This window comes from Ictidomys tridecemlineatus, chromosome 4 (genome assembly GCF_052094955.1).
Source record: "Ictidomys tridecemlineatus isolate mIctTri1 chromosome 4, mIctTri1.hap1, whole genome shotgun sequence".
In the NCBI taxonomy this organism is placed as follows: Eukaryota; Metazoa; Chordata; class Mammalia; order Rodentia; family Sciuridae; genus Ictidomys; species Ictidomys tridecemlineatus.
The window spans coordinates 79745303-79770727 of NC_135480.1; the positions used below are offsets into that span (position 1 = coordinate 79745303).

A 25425-nucleotide genomic window follows, 5' to 3' on the forward strand; every position below is an offset into this window, starting at 1 on the left:
AGAATTGTATTGGCAATTCTGGGTCTTTTATTCTTCCAAATAAATTTTAGAACTGTTTTTTTTTCTAGTTTTTTGAAGAATATCATTGGTATTTTGATGAGAATTGCATTGAATCTGTATATGGCTTTTGGTAGTCTGGCCATTTTAACAATGTTAATTCTGCCTGTCTATGAACATGGTAGGTCTTCTCATCTTCTGAGGTCTTCTTCAATTTCATTCTTCAATGTTCTATGGTTTTTATTGTAGAGGTCTTTTACCTCCTTGGTTAGATTTATTCTCGGGTTGGTTTTTTGTTGGTTGGTTGGTTGGTTTGATGCTATTGTGAATGAAATTGTTTTCTGGATTTCTTTCTCAGCAGCTTCATTGTTGGTATGTAGGAAGCTAATGATTTTTACATGTTGATTTTGTAACCTGCTGTTTTTACCAAATTTATTTATTAGCTCTAGCAATATTTTGGTGAAGTTTTTTGATCTTCTAGATACAAGACCATATTGTCTAAAATAGTAAAATTTGACATCTTCCTTTCCTATTTTTATTCCTTTCACTTCCTTCACTTACCTAATTGTGCTGCTAGAATTTCTAGCACTATATTGAGTAGAAGTGGTGAGAGTAAACATTCTTGTCTTGTCCTATATTTTAAAGAAAATGCTTTCAATTTTCCCTCATTTACTATGAGGTTTGATTTGGGTTTTTCATATGTAGCCTCTGTGATGTTGAGATAGGTCCTTCTATCCCTAATTTCTTCAGTGTTTTTTACCATGAATGGGTGCTGAATTTTGTCAAAGGCTTTCTTTGTATTTATTGAGATGACTAAGTGATTTTTTGTCCTAAATTCTATTTATGTAACTAATTACATTTATTAATTTGCATTTATTATACCATTCTCGCATCTCTGGAATAAAACCAACTTGGCCATGGTATGTAATCTTCTTAATATGTTGTTGCTAATATTTTATTAAGTATTTTTTCATCTAAGTTTATCAGGGATATTGGTCTATACTTTTCTTGATGTCCTTATCTGGTTTGGTATGAGTGTGATATTGGCTTCAGAGAATGAATCTGGAAGTGTTCCATCCTTTTCTATTTCATAGAATAATTTCAGGAGTATTGGCATCATTTCTTTAAAAGTTTGGAAGCATTCAGCTGAGAATCCATCTGATCCGGGGATTCTTCTGTGTTAGAAAGCTTTTTATTGCTGCTTCTACCTCATTATTAGTTATTGGTCTGTTTAGGTTTCTATGTCATCTTGATTCAGTTTTGGAAGATCAGATTTGTTTAGAAATGTATACATTTCCTCTAGGTGTTCCAGTTTATTGGAATATAAATTTTTAAAATATTCCCTAGGGTCCCACTGGATTTCTGTGATATCTGTGGTGATTTCTCATTTTTATCTCTAATTGTATTAATTTGGGTTTTCTCCATTTTTCTTTTGTTCAGTTTGGCAAAAGTCTTATCAATCTTGTTTATCTTTTAAAAAACAACTCTTTGTTTATCAATCCTTTTTAAAATTTTCAATTTCATTTATTGTGGCTCTGATTTTAATTATTTCCTTTCTTCTATGGCATTTGGAATTGGTTTGTTTCTCTTTTTCAAGGGCCTTGAGATGCATCATTAGGTTGATCATTTGGAATTTTTCTGATTTTCTTACATAGGCACTCATAGCTATAAAGCTACCTCTTAGAACTGTGTTCATAGTGTCCCAGAGGTTCTGGTATGTTGTATCACTATTCTCCTTTTAGCTGAAGAATTGTTAAATTTCTCCCTTGATTTCTTCTATCACTCATTTATCATTCAAAAGTGTATTGTTCCCAAACAACAATAAATGTTGGCAAGGATATGGGGGAAAAGGTACACTCATACATTGCTGGTGGGATTGCAAATGGTGCAACCACTTTTGGAAAGTAGAATGGAGATTCCTCAGATAACTTGAAATAGAACCACCATTTGACCCAGTTATCCCACTACTTGGCTTATACCCAAAGGACTTAAAATTGGCATACTATAATGATGCAGCCACATCAGTGTTTATAGCAGCTACATTCACAATAGCCAAGCTATGGAATCAAAGTAGATGCCCCTCAACAGATGAATGGGTAAAGAAAATGTGGTATATACACAATGGAATATTACTTAGGTATAAAGGAAGAATGAAATTGTGGAATTTGCTGGTAAATGGATGGAACTGGAGACTATCATTCTAAGTGAAATAAAGCTATCCCCCCCCCCAAAAAGGCCGAATGTTCTCTCTAACACACAATAAGAGTCAAGGTGGGGAAGAATACAAGTTTGTTGGATTAGACAAAAGGGAATGAAGGGAAGGGAAGAGGGATGAAAATAGGAAAGACAGAATAAGTCATGTCCATAACTTTCTTATGTTCACTTATTAATAATACATGACCAGTTAAACCCCATATCATGTATAATCATGAGATCCTAATTAGAATAAGTTATCCTCCATGTATGTATATGTCAAAATATATTCCACTCTCATATATATATCTAAAAAGAATAATTTTTTAAAGTAGGGGTTTGTCATGTTAATGACCTAAAAATATGTTGTATTTTGGTTAGTTTGGCTAAAGTTTGGAAAAGGTACCATGAGTCACTGAGAAGAATGTGTATTCAACTGTTTGGGGATGAAATAGTCTATAGATTTCTGTTAGATCCCATTTGATTTATAATATTTTCCAGTCCAAAGAGTCTTTATTGAGTGTATGTCTGGATGACTTATGTAATGGTGAAAGAGGTGTGGTGAAATCACCTAGTATTATTGTACTTGCGTCTACTGAGGCTTCGATTGTAGTTTCTCTTACATGTAATTACTTGCACCCTTATTTGTCTCTTCTGATTAATTTTGATTTGAAGTCTGCTTTTTTAGATATGAGAGTACTATTCCTGCTTGTTTTCATGTTATATTCACATTGTATATCAATTTCTATCCATTCAGCCTATGGCTGTCTTGCAAACAACATGTAGTTGTGCTTTGTTTTTAAATCCATTCTACCATCCTATGTCTCAACTGTAGAGTTGAGACCATTTACATTCAATGGTATTACAAAGAGATGTTTATTAATTCCTGCCTTTTAGATTTACTTTTAATGTTTAATTTGGTCATGCTCCTCATTTGCTTAACTGGTCTTAAAGTGAGATTTGTTCATTTGTGAACTCTGAGGTTTGTTTTGAATTCTTCCGTGTGGAGTATTTTGTTAAGGAAGTTTTGTAGTGTCAGTTTGTCTTGAATTCTTACAGTTTCTGCTTATCTTTGAAGGTTTGTATTTACTTTTTAATTTTGAAGGATAACTTTGCTGGAAATAGTAGTCTTCGTTGACAGTTATTTTCTTTCAGGACTCTTGGAACACATAATTACAAGTCCTTCTGGCTTTTAGAGTTTGTGCAAGGAAATTGGAAACAATTCTGATAGGAATCACTTAACCTTTAAGTCAATCACTTTACCTCTAAATGTGACCTGACATTTTTCTCTTGAGGCTTTGAAATTCTATCCCTTTCTATATATTAGGTTTTTTAATTGTAATGTGTCATGGAGAGGTTCTTTTTTGATCTTATCTATTTAGGGTTCTGAGTGTCTACTGTATCTGGATGTTCATCTTATTCTAAGTTTTGGAAATTTTTGTAATTTTTTCCCTGAAGGAGTTATCAGTTTTCTTGGTCTGCATCTCACAACCCTTCTCAATTCCAATGATTCTTAAATTTGGTCTCTTAATGTACCAGAATTCTTGTATATTCTAACCATGGTTACTTATTTTATTTTCTTTCATGTTGTATAAATGTTCAAGACTGGCTACTTTGTCTTACATTTCTGCAATTCTGTCTTCATGTCCTACTGTCTTAGGGAAACTTTCAACTGAATATCTAATTGATTTATTGTGTTTTTCTGTGTTCTCTTGAAATTCATTGATCATTTTTATCATTATTCTTTTGAGTTCTTTATCTGATATTTCAGCCACTTCAATATCTTTGGTGTCAGTTGCTGGCTCCTACCTTGGGGGGTAGGTATCATATTATCTTCTTTTTTCATGTTTCTTGCATTTCTGTATTGGGTTTTATGCATCTTTTTGGAGGTATTTCTCATATGCTTCTATATATGGGCCATTTTAGAGCACAATCTTTACTTGCCCAAGTGTCCCAGAGTGATCTAGATTGAGATAACCCTCATATGTATGGTATCCTCAAGCCTTTGTTTTAATTCTGTTTTTGCTGTGGCAGTGGATGTCTGTATAGATATAACCTGTGTATCCACCCCTATATGTTTCTAATTGGGTCTAGTCATTAGTTTGGATTTTTGTGCCTTGAATTCTTTGTTTTAACATATACCTGAAGATTAAGTGTCATTAATTTGTGTGTGGATCAAGGTGCACTGTCTTTTGGTTGAGTTTGGTTCAACAACAACCGAACCTGTGAACTTGTCCTAGTAGGTTCCCAGCACCTCACAGAATTATGTGAAACAAATACTAGCAACAACAGATGCAAACAATATAAACATTAAAATAAACAACCACTTCCTATTATGACATCAATATTAATCACCACAGAAAACAGGAATGGTGGGGTCAGCAGTTGTCAGCAGTAAAAACAATAACTATGAATTTATCTTGCTTTAAAGCAAATAGCAGGTATCAGCTATGTCTTCTACAGTAATAATAAGTTAATCAGCATTAATGGTAGGGGCAGGAATAATATAAATCAATTTTAAAAGATGATAAAAATATAGTTAATTAAGGGAAAATAACATGTTCTATCATGGCATGAAAGAGCTTAGAATTTCAAAAAGTGAACAGAGAGGATTCAGAAGAGATGTATATGGTGATGGTTATAAGGAAGGAGGAGAAAAAATAGGAGAAACAAAGTAAAGGGAGAGAGATAGAGAACAATAGAATTCGGTTGTTAATATTAGAAGAGAAGAGAGAAAGAGAAACAAGAGAAGCAAACAAATGAAGACAATACAAAACTAAACCAAAATATACAAACCCAAAACCCTAACCCTCAAAAGACAATGCAAGGAAAAAGAACTACATTAAAAACTGCCAAAAATGAGAAAAAGAAATATGTATATGTATACATGTCCCTGAACCAATCTACACATCAAGAAATATCTCTCTCTCTCTCTCTCTCTCTCTCTCTCTCTCACACACACACACACACACACACACACACACACACACACATACAAACAACAAGACAAAGAAAAAACAAGAAGAAAGGAAGAAAAAGATTCTTAATGAAAAATGATAGAACTATTTCCATTGAGATGGCCACCATAGTGTATGAGAATGCATGGACCAATTCTATTTCTGTTTCTTCTTGAGCTATGAGAGTGAAAGCAAGGGCTGGGGGTGGTTAACCCCTTCCTCTTTCTGTTTTGCTCTCTGAGCTGCTAGTTGGAGTGGCCTAAGCTTGAAACTGGTTGAATAATTCTCAGCTTCCCTTCTCACCAGTATGAGGGAGAATGGAGTGGAGTGTTTTGTCAGTTGGAGTTTTGTCTGCACAGACCAGATTGGTACATTCCCAGGGTGGACTGCTGCAGAGCTCTTAAGAGGGAGTTCCAGTGGGTGGGGCTTAGGTCTAATCAGACCTTAGGCAGGTTGTTAGGTAGTATCTGCTCTGAAGAGATTAAATCAATACACCCCTGGGGCCTGGCAGTTGCAGATCTGTCTGGAGTCTGGATCTTAGGAGCCTCTCAAGAATTCTACTCTTACAGCAGGGACACCAATCTTCCATATACTCTTTTTTTTTTTTCAAGGCATTTTTTTTCTTTTTTTTATTGGTTGTTCAAAACATTACAAAGCTCTTGACATATCATCTTTCATACATTAGATTCAAGTTGGTTATGAACTCCCATTTTTACCCCAAATACAGATTGCAGAATCACATCGGTTACACATCCACATTTTTACATAATGCCCTATTAGTAACTGCTGTATTCTGCTACCTTTCCTATCCTCAACTATCCTCCCTCCCCTCCCCTCCCTTCTTCTCTCTCTACCCCATCTACTGTAATTCATTTCTCTCCTTGTTTATTTTCCCATTCCCCTTACAACCTCTTCTATGTAATTTTGTATAGCAATGAGGGTCTCCCTCCATTTCCATGCAATTCCCCTTTTCTCTCCCTTTCCCTCCCACCTCATGTCTCTGTTTAATGTTAATCCTTTCTGCCTGCTCTTCCTCCCTGCTCTGTTCTTAGTTGCTCTCATTATATCAAAGAAGACATTAAACAGAGGTACGAGATGGGAGGGAAAGAGAGAGAAAAGTGGAATTGCATGGAAATGGAAAGAGACCCTCATTGTTATAAAAAACTACATAAAAGAGGTTGTGAGGGGAATTGGAAGAAAAATAAGGAGAGAAATGAATTACAGTAGATGGGATAGAAAGAGAAGATGGGGGGGAGGGGGATAATAGAGGATAGGAAAGGTAGCAGAATACATCAGTCACTAGTATGGCATTATGTAAAAATGTGAATGTGTAACCTATGTGATTCTGCAATCTGTATTTGGGGTAAAAATGGGAGTTCATAACTCACTTGAAACTATTGTTCGAAGTATGATATGACAAGAGCTTTGTAATGTTGTGAACAACCAATAAAAAAAAACATATGGAGAATTTTATAATAAAATATGACAAAGCATAAGAATTAAAAAAAAAAAAGAAAGAAAGAAGAAAAAAGAAACCCGAAGTTTTTTGATGAATTAAATAAATATTTATGTAAAAAACATAAATAAATACAGAAGAAAGTAATCTAAAAAAAAAAAAGAAGAAGACATTTGGTATTTGTTTTTTAGGGATTGGCTAGTTTCATTAAGCATAATCTGCTCTAGTGCCATCCATTTCCCTGCAAATTCCATGATTTTGTCATTTTTTAGTGCTGTGTAATACTCCATGGTGTATAAATGCCACTTTTTTTTATCCATTCATCTATTGAAGGGCATCTGGGTTGGTTCCACAGTCTAGCAATTGTGAATTGTGCTGCTATGAACATTGATGTGGCAGTATCCCTGTAGTACGCTCTTTTAAGGTCTTCAGGGAATAGTCCGAGAAGGGCAATAGCTGGGTCAAATGGTGGTTCCATTCCCAGATTTCCCAGGAATGTCCATACTGCTTTCCAAATTGGCCGCACCAGTTTGCAGTCCCACCAGCAATGTACAAGAGTACACTTTTCCCCACATCCTCGCCAGCACTTGTTGTTGTTTGACTTCATTATGGCTGCCAATCTTACTGAAGTGAGATGGACTCTTAGGGTGATTTTGATTTGCATTTCTCTGACTGCTAGAGATGGTGAGCATTTTTTCATGTACTTGTTGAATAATCAATCAACATTAATCAATGTCCTCCTCTGAGAAGTGTCTGTTCAGGTCCTTGGCCCATTTGTTGATTGGGTTATTTGTTATCTTATTGTCTAATTTTTTGAGTTCTTTATATACTCTGGATATTAGGGCTCTATCTGAAGTGTGAGGAGTAAAAATTTGTTCCCAGGGTGCAGGCTCTCTATTCACCTCTCTTGTTGTTTCTTTTGCTGAGAAAAAAACTTTTTAGTTTGAGTAAGTCCCATTTGTTGATTCTTGTTATTAACTCTTGGGCTATGGGTGTCCTATTGAGGAATTTGGAGCCCGACCCCTCAGTATGTAGATCGTAGCCAACTTTTTCTTCTATCAGACGAAGAGTCTCTGATTTGATATCTAGCTCCTTGATCCACTTTGAGTTAACTTTTGTGCATGGCGAGAGGAGGGGATTCAGTTTCATTTTGTTGCCCAGGAATGTAGCCTTCCTGAACTTAGTTCCTGAGAGTATTTAAACTACTTCATCCAGTCATGTGAACTGCCAGACTCAAAGGAGAAGCCAGTTGGGCTCCGTTTCAACTTTCCAACTAGAATTTCCCTTGGGTACAATCTCTTTGCCTATTTGACTCCTGCTTTTGTTAGGTACACCCTAGGCCACATGTTAGGTACTTGCCAGGACAAAATGGTAGTGTTTGCTGTGATTGCCCTGGCCCGACAGCAGCAGCAGGTGCAGTGTGGCTGCTTCAAGGTGTCTCCCACCTCACTCTCCATGGTCAGTTGGGAAAGAGAACACTTTTAAGGCACCAGTGCACGGTGCAGCCTCTGAGTCTGTTAAGTTCAACCTCTTTCCTGGTGTCAGATTTTTCTGTGCCAAATCTTATTTTCTGTCTGTGTTTACCCTCCTTCTGTGGTAAACCAGCACTGCCACAGCTGCCAATGCTGTAATCAGCTCGGCTCCAGTGTACTCTTTCTTTTTTATATAATGTAAACAAAATTTGGATTCTCTAAGATACTCTGTCTAATATTGAATTTTCATGAAATCCCTCTTTCACCTACGTATCAAGGAGCATTACTGCTGCTACTTGAATCCTAAGCCATGGAACAAGTAGAAATACAGCCTTCCTCTAAATCGCCAGCATAGCTTCAAGAGCAAAGAAAAATAAGGTCTGTGATCACAGCCTAAAAGCTTTGCCTGTTGCAAGAACTTTGTAGAAAGTTCTGGATTTCGTCCTTAAAATTTCTGCAAATTTTATATCTTACTGGATAATATACAGTTCTTCAAATATAAAATTACTATCACTAAGTGAGTTATCCTTCTAGGAAAAAGTACAATGTAGTACTTACTCTGTGGCTCTAATACAGATATAGCCAGATGCCCTCAAAATTATCCTGGTCTCATAGAAGATACCCAAAGATATGCTCTTCAGTACGTATGTTCTTTCACTGAAAATGGAGATCAAGTCACTGATTATGCATTTGACTGTCTTTTCATGGACTTTTGGTAGAGAACTACATTCTTATCCATTTTGACAAAAAAAAAAAAAGCCTTACGTTAATATCAAGTACTTTTTGTACACTCATTTTATATTTACTGGATTATATAATGAACTAAATCTCAAGAAATTATAGTGGAAATTAATAGCAAAATATCTTTTGATATGTTTATACTCATATAAAAATTTTAAGCATACTATGTAGATATAGTTTAACTTACATAATTACAAAAACAATTCATATAGATGCTTTTACTAGTAGCCATTTGAAAAATTAACAGGTAGGAAATGGGCTATTTCAGTTTTAGTCTATAGTAAGCTTGTTATTCCTTTAGGATAAAGATTTATACATTGCTATAGTAATATAAATAGAGAGCAGCATGTACTAGTGGAGGAATATGTTAGTTTATAACTTAAATCATGCCAGACCAACTCATTTATTCACCTGTGAGCTCACAAGTTATTAGCCTCGTGGAGATTCTATTGTTTCATCAACAAATGAGGCTTAAAAATACATGAGATGATATTATGGTCATTGTAAATATAAATATATATATGTATATGCATATATACATACACATATAAATATAAATATACATCCACATATATATTTAGATGCACACTGAAGCTTTTAGGAGTTAAAACACATGAGGTTATAAAGTTGCCTTAAAACACTCACAAGGAAAAGGTGGAGAAATCATAGAAATATAGAGTAAGTCGGTGGTAGTTAAACTGGGTTAAGACTACAGAGCAGTTTGTTTTACTCTCTACTTTTATGTGAGTATGAAAATTTTCCTTTGTTGGGGCACATGCCTATAATTCCAGTGGCTTTGGAGGCTGAGGCAGGATGATTATGAGTTAAAAGCCAGCCTTAGTAACTTAGCAAGGCCATAAGCAACTTGGTGAGACCCTGTCTCAAAATAAACCATTTTAAAAAGGGCTGGGATGTGACTTGGTGGTTAAATGCCCCTATATTCAACCCCCAGTACAAAAAAAAATTCTAATAAAAGGTAAAAACCATCTTACAGATGGAGGTTTATAAAGTCCCTGACAAGTAGTAATCACTATTAACCATCTCATAGAGGGCTTTTAAAAATGTAATAACATAGCTATCTCTAGAAACTAATTTAATGACCCTGACCCATCTTCAACCATAAAGACCCATGGAAAACTGACCATGAGTGTCTAGGCAAGGCTACAGATGTTTTTAAGCCGACAGCAGCATCTCCCATCTCTACAAAAATCTGGGGAAAGTTCTCTAGGGCTCTGCATGATTTTACACCATTGTTTATATTGTGTTGGCTGAAAGCAACACATCTGTATGACGAAGGAACCCACTCATACATTAGTAACATACTTTTATAGCCATTCTTAGACTCAATTTTTGCATTTTGTACCATTCATAAGGAATTAAAATTAATGCCCCTGCCTCTCCCTCAAGCATGTTGGGGAATCTTTATTCTCAATATCACTTGAGATTGGGTAGGCCATGTTAAGTCTTTATATTATCTTAAAGTCAACCTGCTTAAGTCAACCTTGATCCAAAGATGCCTTTTTAAGTTAAAACTAAGAAAAAAATTTAAAACCTAGATTGCATTGATTTTAAAATGTTACCTATATTCTACTAGCGCCTAATTTTGGAAATCGGTCACTATTACTGAAGACTCTTGTTTTCCTGGACTGCATTTTTATATCGTTGAGTATCAGAATCAAAGTCAAAAGCTTTAAATAAACTGTCTCTCTTTAACCTAGTAAGACAGTCTTTGCTCATAAGGCATTTCTACATATTTAGGAGGGGGTATCTATTCATATTTCTCAGGCCTTATACCATCACTTAATTTCAGATCACCTTTAACTATTGTAAAAGCTTCCTAACTTATAGGGTTTTTTAACTGATTATTTTGGGGCTTATGAATTTATAAAATAAAAATGTCCTCAAATGTTCTTTTAAATAATTTCTATGTAGAAAAATATGAATTGCCATATTTTTATTTTCAGTAAGATATAGCTCTCATTCTCAGAATTAGCATGTTTATTTTCCAGCATAGCCAATCCAATAAATTCAGCCATCTTTAGAACAGTACAGATTACTATGCCTAAATGAGCTATGTTCCAGTTTTACATATTAAGGGATATCTTTTATGTGACAATATTAATTGTACTTGTCATCCTGTAAAATCACTTGCTTAAGTGTACATTTTCTTACCTTACCATTTCTTGTCTTTTTTCTTCAAAAAAATTTAATCATAAAATAGTTTCAATTCTCTTCTTCTCCATAGTACCTGGTAGATAGATGTTAGGTGCTTAACAAATATTACTGATATTTGTTAACAAATATTGATGGTTGGGAACATTAATACACACTCATGCCAGGTATACATGCAAAAATATATAGCCATGGGCTTAGTAGTTCTAGAGTTTGTTTTCAACCATCTTATTTTCTTTGCACTCTTTAGTGAGAAATGTTTAATTCTAGGAAATGTTACTACTATGCTTTTGTTTGTACATTATGAAAAATAAATGGTACCTGGCACTGTGAGAAGCACAAAAGTAATAAAATACACAGTCCTTAGCCTTAAGTTGCTTAAAAACTAGAAAGAAAGATAAGATATAATGGTCAGTCCTAGGTAAAACTGAAAAGTCATGGCAGTTCCAAAGTCTTATCCTTTGCTCATGTTATTAAGTTGTGAACAGGTAATTATGCATTACTTTTTGTTTATCAAACTAGTTCCACTATTACTTTTCTAGGTAGCCCAGTTGGTATTGTTTAAGGCCTGAAATGGTTTTTCTGTCCCCAAGAATGAGTTGATTTTGGCTTCACCTTGAAAATAGATTTGGAAGTTACAAAGGGATAAAGTCACAATCCAAGTTCAGGCTGCTATAATAGAACCCCATACACTAGACTGTTTAAACAACAAACCTGTATCTCACAGTTCTTGAAAACTAGAGGCCCAAGGTCATGGTCAAATTTGCTAAGAAAGTATGGAATTTGTAACAATCCTAATTTGCTAAGTGCTAGCATGGTCAAATTCTGGTAAGGGCCCTCCTTCTGACTCAGAAATGGCTCTCTATTGGTGTAGAAGAAAGAAAGGCAGTTTTTTCATATCTCTTATTACAAGGAAATTAATCCCATTCATGTTGACTTCAACATCATAACTTAATTACCTCCATAAGTCCCCACCTCCCCATTTCATTACAGTGCACATTAGGTTTTGACATATAGATTTGAGGACACAAATATTCAGTCCCTGGCAGTCACTAAGCCCAAGCTGCACACTATTAAACAACAAGGTTCATTCAGTGACTGAGTTTAGGGATGAAAGAAGGAAAAAACTTACTGTGTCAGAAAGTACTAGTTGATGCAAAAAGTTGTTGGAAACTCCCTTATTAAAAATCATCATACGTTGTCAGAGAGATTTATATTTTAATAAATAAAATGTTTAATGTTTTTATATAAGGATTGTTACATATTCCATATTTTCTTAGCAAAAATTAGGAGATAAAGGTTGAGCATCCCTAATCTGAAAATCTTAAATCTCCAGTGCTCTAAAACCCAAAACTTCATGAGCACCGACATGATACCACAAGTGGAAAATTCCATGACTGATGTCTTATGATAAGTTTCAGTCAGAGCACAAGCATACCAAGAGTATTAAATTACCCTCAGGCTATGTAGATAAGGAATATATGAAATAAATGAATTTTGTGTTTCAACTTGGGTCTCATCCCCAATATATCTCTTTAAATATATGCAAATATTCCAAAATCTTAAATCTGAAACACTATGGACCCAAGCATTTTCAGATAAAGAATACTTAACCTGTAATAATAAATCCAACATCATCAGTGATTTGTTACTGTTTCTTCTTCTTCTCCTTTTCTTTCTCCTTCTCCTTCTCCTTCTTCTTATTTTCTAATAGATAAAGAGCAGACTTAACTTTTTTTCTCAGAATTAAGATGCACAAATGAAAGAAGCCCTACTCATTTTTTGTGCTATAAGTGAATCATATTCTTCAATTTATGATTTTTCTCTTACCTTTTTTTAAAGGAATTTAGAGCAAAGTCAAGAGAATGGGACAAGCAAGAGATATTGTATCAGACTCATCTGGTTTCTTTAGATGCTCAACAAAAATTATTATCTGAGAAGTGTAATCAATTTCAGGTAAATTATCTAAATTAGAAGATATTTGAGACTAAATATTGGTACCTGTGCCACTCAGCATGTTATCTATTTACATATAGAACCAAAGAGATATAACCAGATTAAATCTAATGGTGACTATAGCAACAGTACATGAACTAGTTATAATGGTGAGTTTAGTCTACATGTCTGAAAGAATGATGCTAATAAAAATTCCATTGTTATTATATCATAAAATGGCATATCTCAAATGCATAAGGGCAGGTACTTAAGAGTATCTAAGACTGTTTGATTTGTTTAGCATTTCCCTAGATACATGTAAGGATGAGCATCTCTTCATTTATATCATAGGTTTTTAAACTTTCTCTTCTGGAATACCTATTCTTGCGTGGTTCATTTTTTTAATGTTGTCTTTTCCTTATCAATATATATAGAATTTTATATATTAGAGATCATTAAACTTTGTTATAGGCATTGATAATTTTATTCTAGTATCCCATTTTGTTTTATTTACTGTTTTTCTTGCTTATTAAGAGTTCTCTACCTCTAGCTCCTTTTCTACTCTACAATTTTGTCTTAAGTTTATAAAATATACTTTCTCTGTATACCATCTAAAATTAAGATTTTAGAACAACCTTAAATACTGCATTATACAAGCCAAGCATCACTGTCTAGTAATGTATTTACAGATATTTTACTAGTTATTCTCTTTCACTCTTTAACTTTATGTAAACTTAAATATAATATTCTTTACTTAATCTACTCAGTTTTTATATTTTTCAGAAACAGGCACAAAATTACCAAACTCAACTAAATGGTAAAAAACAGAGCATAGAAGGCAGCAGCTCTGAAATTCCTAACTTGTTATGTGAATCAGATACCATTTGTGAAACCACTGAAAGAGATGAATTCATTATTGAAAAATTAAAATCAGCTGTGAGTGAAATAGCATTAAGCAGGAATAAATTACAAGATGAAAATCAGAAGCTCTTACAAGAACTGAAAATGTACCAAAGACAGTGCCAGGTGAAGGTTTATTTTTTCATTTTCCAACTGAAATTGCCTTTGAATTGTATACATGTTGATTGAACAGGAATAGGCTCTAGAAACCTAGTTTTCTATTACATATGAAATTCAATTAATATTTCTTTCTAGTAATTAATTATTACTTGATGAGTAATCCTAGAGGTGCCTTACCCCACTGGAGTGTACTTTGGTTCTGACAAGAATGTATTACCAGTGCATATAACAGTGTCACTTAAAGACCTCTGTGCCTAAAAATCATGGCCTATTAGTTACCTACCATCCTCTGTCCTCATTATTTTCTCTGAACCTGTGCCTCTTTAATTAACATGAATCCTGAATGAGAAACATGGGAGATCATGAAAGATTAAATGATTTGGTAACCTCAGTGTGAGACATGGGGGTTAGTCCTTGAGATTTATCACTGGTGACTTGAAGTATTAGTCAACTTTCTGTCACTATGCCAAAATATCTGAGACAATTTATAAAGAGAAAAGGTTTATTTTGGCTCATAGTTTTGGAGGTTCCAGTCCATAATTGGTTGACCCTCACTTTGGGCCTGTGGTTAGGTGGAACATAATGGTAGGACTGCATGGTAGAGCAAAACCACTCATTTCATGGCCAGGGAGCAAAAGAGAGAATGAGGAAAGGGTTGGGTCCCACAATATCCTTCCAGGGCATACCTCCTATGACTTTAAAGTCTCTCACAGGCACCACCTTTTGAAGGTTTAACTACCTCCCAATAGTGCCCCCAGGTGAGGGCCAACCAATTTTGGACTGGAACCTCCAAAACTAAGAGCCAAAATAAACCTTGTCCTTTATAAGTTGATTGTCTCAGGTATTTTGTTACAGTGACAGAAAGCTGAGGGACCAAACCTGTATGTGGGACTTTAAACACCCAAACTATCGTACCTTATCATAACCATTTACCAAAGAAGTAACTTCCGAGCCCTATTTTGTATTTTATTAGATGTGATTGATGATTTATTTATTCAAGCATTTTTTCTTAATCCAACAATCTTGAACCTTTTCTTCTTCTTGTAATTGTTATTAAATAGCATTCATCAAAATTGGTTATTACTGAGTTTCTTACTAAATGTACATTTCTTATTCACAAATATCCAGCTAGTGAAACATTTTATGTTTTCTTTCTCTCACTGTAAACATTCAGCTGCTTTTTACCATTTCCTCCATGCAATTAATTGGTCTACCTCTATGCTCCTGTTTATTCCTTCCCATCCTAAAATACACTTTTTGAAGTCACTATCTGAGTAAACCACTTCTTCCCTAAGATATTGCATGCCTGTATTTTCTGACACTTCAAATCCCAGAATCATTTTATAGTCCTGGACCAACTGCTCATCCCTCTACCTGCCACATTGTATGTGGGGTCATATGTTGCATTAGTCCTGTGACTTCTTTGTCTGCCAGCCTCTGCTCTTCTCCTGTGCTCCTCTTTCCCCACGTAAGGGGAAATCATAAGGCTCCCAGCTTCTTTTAGTGATATGTTCCCCATCTCAAACCTAGCATTATTTGAGATGGGCCTTAAACTTGTTTTACAAAATTTATATTTAACCAAACGGGAATGATTAGAGGTAAATAATACTACAACCAGGATATGTATTTGGAAAGAAATTTATCTTCTCTTTTGCAAAACTGTCATGACAGAATATTCAACATCTTACATATAAATGCAAAAAGACAACCATTTCAATTTGAATTATTATCATTTATTATATATCAAGTTCTCTTTAGTTTACAACACATTTCAATGTCAGATGCATCTGAATGGTCACATAAATCACATCTCCTCTTTTTTTTCTACAACCTTGAAATGTGTCAAAATACATATTAATTCAATTGTGTATATTTATTTGCTGTGCTACACAACATTTATGTTTGTTAACATGTAGTAATTCTCATTGGAGGTTAATGACAAAAAATAAATTTTCTGCATTTATCAAATGTCCATGCCAAAACAGTCAATCTTTTTTTTTGTTTGCTTGTTAATAGTTAATGTGTCATTAAGATATGAAAACAACACTGTCCAAAAAAAGTATAATGCAAGCCACAAATATAATTTTAAATTTTACTATCAGTCACATTAAGGAAGTAAAGAAAAATAAGTAAAATTAATATAATAGTGATATACATTATTCACTGAATCAAGTACAATTTTCAAAAATAAAAAGTCCTGGGGTTATAGCTCAGTGGTAAAGTGCCTCTGTGTTCAATTCCTAGCACCAACAATAATTTTCAAAAATAAAAAGGCCTGGGGTTATAGCTCAGTGGTAAAGTGCCTCTGTGTTCAATTCCTAGCACCAACAATAACAAAAAAGCAAACAAATAAATTGTGTGTGTGTGTGTGTATATGTGTATATATATATATGTATATATATATATATGTATATGAATAAATATAATTGTAGATGGACACAGAAACTCTATTTTTACGCGGTGCCGAGGATCAAACCCAGTGCCTCACAGTGCTAGGCACACATTCTACCACAGTCCCAACCCCCTAAATGTACCAATATTGACAAATCCTTCAAATTTTTCTTATGCTTTCACGGTCAATTTACATAATATAATCCATTATAATCAAAATTTCTTGAATATTCATTCATCTGTCAAATCATTATATCAATTTGTATTACAAAAAGTTTTAATTTCAACATATACATTATTGTACCTGTATATTTAAGTCATCAAGGAGTTTTGCCCTCCTCAATGATGCCTTCATCATAAATATTATTTTCTAAACATGATAACTCGTAGATATTATATACTACTAACAACAAACAAATACTCTTTTATGATGACATTTCAGAGTTTAAGCTAACTATGGCCTGTGGTGACACTACATTTTTTTGGCCTGGAATTAGAGCTATTCATGTACCTCTCTCCCCCAAGTAAAGTAAGCCCACTTTTTATACACAGTTTCCTATTTCCTGGTGGCAAATTTGTAAACCAGGGAGTCCAGATCATACCTCTTCAACTGTATACTAATGGGCGACACTGACAACAAATTGAATTGCTTGTTTACTACATAATCTGTTGTTTCACGTCTCTTTTCTTATTTTTCAAATTTTAGCCCCTTCTGAAAAATACCTATTGTTCAAAACAGACTTTTCCAAACAAGTCTCTTAAATCAGCATTTTGAATCTGTTTTTATGTTTATTTTCAAGTCAACCATTAATTTCTGGGGCTTCAGTGTTGATTGCCATTAGACCCTTCACTGGACCCAAGCTTCTAGGACTCCTGGAAAACATTGTATACTCGAGGTTTGGGGGAAAAAATTGTCTGGGAACTCAGATGTGCTATACCACCTACATAATTATTCTTCCAGACATTGTGAATTTTTGGATAAGAATTACTAAATAAGAAAATATGTCTATTAAAAGCCTGTACATTAATTTTCATAACAGAATTATTCATTATATGCAAAAGTAAGAACAACTCAAATATCCATCAAGTGATGAATATGATGTGTCCATATTATTGTGTATATTCACTGATATATTCTATAATATGTATGAACCTTGAAAACATGCTAAGTGAAAGCAGCCACAATCACAGAAGCCATATATTAAATGATACCATTTGTTTTCTCCTAAAGAATAGCCAAACACTTTTGCAGAAAAATTAATAGGCTATTATGATCATAAACCTGAAATAGGTATTTAACAATGCCTGGCTATCCTACTGTTGCTCCTTTCAAATGCTCCCATTTCCACTGTAAACCATTTCAAACCTTCACTCTGAATCACTCCCACACCTAACCTCCACCTCCCTTCCACTGTCAGCACATCATGTCACCTTTTACTTCACAGAAAAAAATAGAAGCCAACAGATAGCCAGTCTTAATCTCCCATATCCAAATGCATAAACCTGTTTATATTACATTTTCCTTCCTTTTTGTTACAAGAGAGGAAGGATTCTCCTTTGCTTCAGGCATTTCTTCTACTTGCCTGATGAGCTTTGGGGCTCATCCCACTACCTACTCAGGAATTTAATACCACTTTTATTGCCCCACCTCTGCCTTTGTTCCTAACTGGATCCTTCCTAATAGCTTTTGCACTTGTGAAAGGCTCTCCCTTTAACAATATAAAATGTTGTCCCCACAGGATTGCCGTTATTTCTGGTTACTGATTAGAAGAATGATTATTATTGTCTTTATCACTAGACAGTAAGCTCATGGAGGACAGTTTGTATCTGCATCCTAAGAGCAAATAATAAGAGCTCTATAAATATTTATTGAATAAATAAATGATGGAATGGAATTCTATAAGACCAAACAAAGGACTAAATATCAGTTTGTTTAAAAGTAGGCTAGTTTACATATGTTAAATATTTTTAAATATTTATATTATGATATAAAAATTAATATCGAGGACTGGATATGGAGAGTATACAGCCTACTGTCTAAAGATCAATTATGTTTCTTGTTTTGTTCTTGGTACTAGACATTGAACCCAGGGGTATTTTACCACTGAGATACATCTCTAGTCCTTTCTATTTTTTTTTTTTTTTTATTTTGAGACAGGGTCTCACTAAATTGCTGAAGGTCTCACTAAGTTGCTGAGGCTGGTCTTGAACTTGGGATCCTCCTGCCTCAGTCTCCCGAGTAACTGGAATTACAGGAATGGAAACACAATATGACCCATCTATCCCACTCATTGTTTTTTTTTCCAAAAGAACTAAAATAGCATGTTATTTTAATACATACATACCAATATTTATAGCAGAACAACCCATAAGAGCCAAGTTATGGAATCCATCAAAAGCAGCACAGATAAAGAAAATGTGATATATTTACACAATGTAGTTCTATTCATTGATAAAGAAGAATGAAATTATGGCATTTGCTGGTAAATGGACAGAACTGGAGAACATCATGCTAAGAGAAATAAGCCAGACTCAAAAAGTAAAAGGTCAAATGTTTATTCTTCTACATAGAAGCTAGAGAGAAAAAAAGAATAAAAAAAGAGAATCTCGAAAAAATAGAAGGGAGATTGGTAGAGTAGAAAACGGGAACCACTGGGGAAGAAGGAAGGTGGAGAAAGGGGAAAAACTGGGGAATTAAGTTGACCAAATTATGCTATGTGCATGTATGAATGTATCACGATGTATTTTAATTTTATATATAACTATAATGCATCAATTATAAATAAATTAAAGGAAGATCAATAGACCAGAGGAAGAGGAGCAGGGGGAGAGAGGGGAGGAGGGAAAGAGGAAGTATTGAGGATTGAAATGGAACAAACTATGTTTTATGTATTTATGAGCATGTCAAAATTAACTCCACAATCATGTATAACTATAGTCCACCAGTAAAAAGTAGGCATCAAATATTTTATGTTTTTATTCAGGCCATGGAAGCAGGACTCTCAGAAGTGAAAAATGAGTTACAATCACGTGATGATCTCTTGAGGATTATAGAAATGGAACGATTGCAGTTACACAGAGAATTATTAAAAATAGGAGAATGCCAAAATGCTCAAGAAAATAAAAAAAGGTACACTTTTAATATTTGATACTCTGAGAGAAACTATTTAAAACATGATGTTTGTATATTTTTAAGAGTTTTATATTTTCTAGTAAAATAATAAATTTATTTTAATTAACATGCTATTTATTAGTAGATAGTATTAAATATTAAAACAAAAATAATGGCTATTTTATCTTTCAATATTTACCCAGAAACATATATCATATTCTGATCTGTGGATGCATTTGTCACATTGAGTCAGAAATTTTCTTAGAACTTTTGTTCTTCAACATATCATAGCTGGGCATCATGGCATCCGCCTATAATCCCAGCAACGTGGGAGGCTTGAGGCAGGAGAATTGCAAGTTCAAAGTCAGCCTCAGCAATTTAGTGAGGCCCTAAGCAAGTTAGTGAGACCCTGTCTCAAAATAAAATAATTAAAATACACTGAATTTTAATTATTGTGATGTGGCTCAGTGGTTAAGTGACCCTGGGTTCAATCCAAGAAAAAAATATACATATTATAAAAACAATAGTACATAAGAGAACATATGGGGAGGGGTAAATATGATTACAGTGTGTTTATATAAATGTATGAATATGCCACAATAAAACCAATTACTCCATGTAATTAAAATGCACTAATTAAAAAAACAATAGTATAGAGCTGGTATTCAATTACATATTTGCAAAGAATAAGATTTTTCCAAATGTTTTTTCATTCTATCGTCCGTAAGCCTGATGTTAGCTTTCTCACTTGTAAATGTAGTAATTTTACCTTACTTACCACCTTGTCAATTCCATTAAGTTTTTTTTTAAACAGAAATTTTTCCTCTTTGAAATCAGATATTGTGTACTCCATAACCACGAAGAAAATCGGACTGCTGAGGATTATTAAGTGTTTTTGCTTATAAATAGACAGTTTGAATGCTTTAATAGTTCATTGGCATAGAACTATTCCTCATGATCAAAAAGCTAACGCTAGGCCAGTGATAGGATTTTAAAAATTGAATAGCCAAATGGTAAGGGAAATTTTATTGAAATATAATTATTGTTTCAGTTTCTTCAAAGTTGTGGGTTATGTTAGCACTTCTTTGAGGTCTATCCTTAACAACTAATGGCAAATTAAGATCCCCCAAAGTGACCTATTGTATGCCTCACCAAGGATGGCAGACTGCCTATTAGCCAGTCAGCATTATTGAGTGCTCTGTATACAAGCTATACATCATCATCCCTGATGACTAATAAATCTTTTGGCTATTTTTTATGTATAAGCTGCTGTTCCAGTGTGGTGAGTCAGTGAGAAATGTCTTCACACAAAGAAACAAATGTATGTACCCAGAAACATAAAAAAAAAAAAATTGTAGAAAAGCACACCATTCAACGAGTATCTACCTCTGGTTTTGTGAGGAATATTGTAGGCAGTTTCTGTTCCACTCTTATAGGGCCAATGCTAAACTGTAAATATTGCCCGCTTTCCTTCAAGACATAATTTGATCCAAAGTCTTGTACTTATGCACATATTTGGTCAGTACAAACTTTTGCTCTGCCTTGCCATCCTTCATGTCATTTGGTATTTATTTTGGTCTTCAAGCCATATCTTTCTCATTTGGAGGGCATCCCTCAGTTGTAGTATTCTGAGATTTGATGAAATGGTATATATGTAAATTTCCAGTTTCCATTGTCTTTTAGACTTCTCAGTCTCCATCCTTCCCACTGCAAGTTTTTGAATCCTTCTAGTTTATTCTCATATAAATATTGTTCTGTTTTGTTGTTTTGGTTTCTTATTTGGACTTTGTTTCCTTTTTGTGTCTGTATTAAGGTGAAGCAGCCCAGATTACTGAGAGCAGATGCACACTAGCTTTATATAAATAGTACAGTAATGTCTTCATTTCTTTTTCAAAACCTTAGTCAATAATGCTGATTTTCATTAGCTTTTCCTTTTCTTTTCTTAGAAGTAGAAGCACCTTGTAAGGATATATTTTGAATTCTTAAAATAATTCAAACATCCTTTTCCTACATCCTTTTTTACATATTCATATTAGCGTCTTATATTAGCATAATTATTGTTTTTATCACCTTTCTAAATTGGAGTTTGACATTTTTCCCCTCACTCAATGAACTTTGCAAGTTTACCATGAGGATTCAGTTCCGCATTACTCCCCCTAAAATCACATAGGAAGAACTGAAAAATAGGAAATTTCATTTTTCACTTTTTACAAATCATACCAAATAAGAAAATTTTAAAACTAATTCTGAAATGATCTTTTAGAAGAACATCAGACAAAATGAAAAATGCTCACAAAATATTACTAAGTGTAAAATAAAGAAATTGAAAATCAATGTGTACAGTGTATTTTAATTATAGGGGAAATGTATATTATTTATTCACACATATGCGTAAGGAAAAAGGCAATATACACAAAAATGTTAGCAACAGTTTTTCTTGGATGATAACTTTCTGTGATATTATCAAATATGCTCTGTTTTCTACACTGTGTGGGATGAACACACATGCACACACACGCACGCACACACACACACACACATACTCAATAATCAGAAAGAATTGATCTATACTTCAGGAATATCACTAATAATTTTTACCTTTTGATAGATCCTTTATTTTTAATCTTTGAATTAGTTACTTCTACATCATTACTCAGATTTTGGTTTCTTGTTTTATTTGTGTGGTTTGTGTTTTTTGATGTGTGGAACCTTTCTAAAAACTCTGGGCAATATAAAATTTTACTTACAAATGGATGTATTCCTCAAACACAAGACTCCACAGGCATAATCAAGCCTGACTTCTAAAAGAACGCTGATGTTTTTGCCACCTGGTATCTTTATTTTTTAATTTTTTTACTGATTTTTATCTTATAAACCTGCCTTACATGGAAGTGATCGTTATTTGCCTATACTTCTCCAACCTTCTTTTGGGGTATTGTACTTTTTATACTAGTCTCTGCTTCCCCTCTCCAGTATTAATACATGGTTACAATTCCATTTTATAAATGAGGCATCAAAGGGTAGTTGCCTTTCATCTGACTAGACTGCCATATGTAATCATTTTTAAGCATATTTATGGAATAGTTGTTTCCTTCATACTACTCATGATATAGATGCTCCCTGCAATGCATTAGCAAGTTGGGTTGTTTCCTTTTGGGGGCATGGGTTTCTGGGCTGTTTTATCACAGGAAGCAGGCTTTTCTTCTTATCCAAAAATCATATCTACCTATGCAATTCCAGTATTCTGGCAATTCTAATGAATAATTGAAATTTCATACTAATTACTACACTTGTTCCCCATTAAAACTATTTGTACTCCGTTAAAGATGTAAATACTTATGGGATCTGAATGTATTAGCACTTGCAATTTATATAACTAGAAATGTTTCCAACAAAGTAATGATCTATCTATCTATGCAGCCTACAACGGTCTAAATTAATAATATAATCATAACAATTTATTAAGTTGAGCTTAATTTTTTTGAGGGGAGGTCTAGGGATTGGACCCATGCATGCTTTACTACTGAGCTACATCTCCCAACCCTTTTTATTTTTTATTTTTGAGACAGGGCCTTGCTAAATTGCTGAAGCTGGCCTTGGACTTGCAATCCTCCTGTCTCAGCTGCCTGATTCATGGGAGTAAAGGCATCTGCCTTCATGCTCGGCCAGTTAAGCTTAATTTTAGCCTATTATTTTTAATTTGTAGACTTGAACCATCTTATTCACCTTCTACTAAAGAACCAGAAAGGAAAAGGAAAGAGATGTTTCCAGTGGTCCCAGACCAATCAAATCATGAAAAAGAATTAACTAAGGTATGGAAATTAATGAGCTCTATTCTTCCAAGAAGAAGTCTCTGAATATGAACAGTTAAAACAACAACAACAACTTCCTTCTAACTCTTTTCTTTTTTCTTCTGTATTTTTTCCTAAATTAAAAATCTGTCAATCTAATAATTCTGACATTGTTCTGTATGTACACAAACCTTGGATTGTCACTCTGCCAGTGGGAGATTGCCCATGAAATATGGAGGACTAGTGGCTCAGTGAGGCATGGTTTATAGCAAGAAGGTTGGTAGCACAGACCCTGGGGCTTGGCCATGTGTACAAGCCTTGGAAGGTTGCCTGTGCACACTGCTCAAGATCCTCATTTCTAGAATGGGAATGATCTGTACCTACATCATAAGGAGATGTACGTGATGGGGACAGAAAAAGCCAATAACAACTACTACTTATTGCCCTTACTATGTGCCAGCAACTGTTCTGAGGATTTAACAAATCCTAATTCATTTATTCTTCACATCCATCTTATATGATAGGTCCTAAAATTATCTCCTTTGTACATGTGAGGAAACTAAGAACAGAGAAGTAACTTTCCCCAACTTTACACAACTAATCAGTAGGTGAGGCTCAATTTGAATCTAGTCAACCTGCATCCAGACTCCATACTCTTACCTTAAGTTAAAATCTTTGAGATAATGCCTGTGAAGTGCAAAGAACAAGGGCCTAGCTAAGAGTAAGCATCTAGTAAATATTGGCTGTTAGCATTTTGGGTTACACAACATTTTCCATTGAGTGCCTGATGTGTGTCAAGCACTCTTCCACAAAATGAGGAAGGCCTGGGCATTGTTCTTAAAGAGTCATCTGTCATTCTCTAGTCTCCTACAAAAAGCATGTTCTTCTCTTCTGTTTCTAGTAAGATTTAGTAGTGTCTTTCTTTCCATGAATTTATCATAGCTGCTATTCATTTCTCTTGTCTTTAGGTTTGAGGATCAGACAGAATATACAATACTATAAAATCTAAACAACTGTTAAAAGTTAAACAAATGTTAGCATGGCTTATAACTACCATCTAGTGCCCTACACATGGCTTGACACATAGTAAATGAAAATAAACATTTAGAGAATGAATTAATTAAGACTAAGTTATCCTGTAAATGCATAAAGCCATAAATTCAGTTGCTGTTTGTGTAAAGTCAACATTTTTTAAGTATCTAGTAGGACTATAACTATTCTGTTAATTTCCATAGAAAATAAAATTATGTGAAAGATCTTATATGACAGAGTTGACTATCAGAGAACAAATATAAGTTCAGTGTAGGAAAAGTTACAAATTAATGATCATTTCTCTTTTTTGTTAAAACATTTGTTAGTTGTCAGTGAATCTTTATTTTTTATTTATTTATATGTGGTGCTGAGAATTGAACCCAATGCCTCACACATGCTAGGCAAGCACTCTGTACCTGAGCCACAACCCTAGCCCAAAACTTAATGATCATTTCTGTTATATTTTTCATATGTAATGACATATAATCCCATGAAACTTATTTTGTTCATTTTAAGAATATAACTTTAGGAAACTGTTCTTCACTGATGTGTCTCTAGTTAATGCATTATGATAAAAAATTGATTAAAGCCTTGTATAGATATACTCTTCTTAGCATTATAGATTATTTGGTAGTAATGAAATTTTCAATAATATGAAGAACCTACTGATTTCACACAGTTTTGACATGGAGGAAGAGAATATAAGGCTCAGGTCTCTATGAGCTCTTGGAGACCAATAGATAGTTCAATACTATGCTGAAAAGATAAACTGAATTCTATATAAATAGCTATAGCTTCCAGGAAGTGTTTGTGGAGAGCATTTTCATTCTCTTGCAATAAAACCAACAAGAGCCATGTATTATGAATCCTGCAAGTGTTTTCTTTTTCCAATACAAAACTATTTTTAGCCATTTGTTTTGTAATAAAATTCACATTTTTAATAAACCAAAAGTCGTTTGAAGCTCAGGTAAATTAATCTTATTTATAAGGAAGCTTTGCAGTATTGCATGTTGTTTTAATATCTAAACATTGTAAAAATAATAAAAAGTGTTCACTGCTTTTTCATAATAATGTGTTAATTTTTTTCCATTTTCAAAGTTCCATTTTAAGGAGAACATGTTAAACTGTACCACAGGAATGTACTCAGCAAAATCCA

At 34.0% G+C, this 25425-nt stretch overlaps 1 protein-coding gene across 5 annotated transcripts in view; it reads left to right on the plus strand.

Moving 5' to 3' along the window:
• The window catches only part of Deup1 (deuterosome assembly protein 1), a 102350-nt gene that overhangs the window by 31452 nt on the left and 45473 nt on the right, over nucleotides 1–25425 (plus strand). For 4 of the 5 annotated variants that reach the window (XR_013437829.1, XM_078046866.1, XM_078046865.1 and 1 more), the window contains 4 exons: nucleotides 12831–12944; nucleotides 13707–13949; nucleotides 19319–19464; nucleotides 23153–23258. Coding sequence is in view for 4 of the 5 variants with exons in the window: in XM_078046866.1 (XP_077902992.1) it covers nucleotides 12831–12944; nucleotides 13707–13949; nucleotides 19319–19464; nucleotides 23153–23258 (609 nt within the window). In the remaining variant the exon portion in view is untranslated. The remainder of the gene's footprint in view (nucleotides 1–12830; nucleotides 12945–13706; nucleotides 13950–19318; nucleotides 19465–23152; nucleotides 23259–25425) is intronic. The other variant, XM_078046868.1, reaches the window with a different exon arrangement.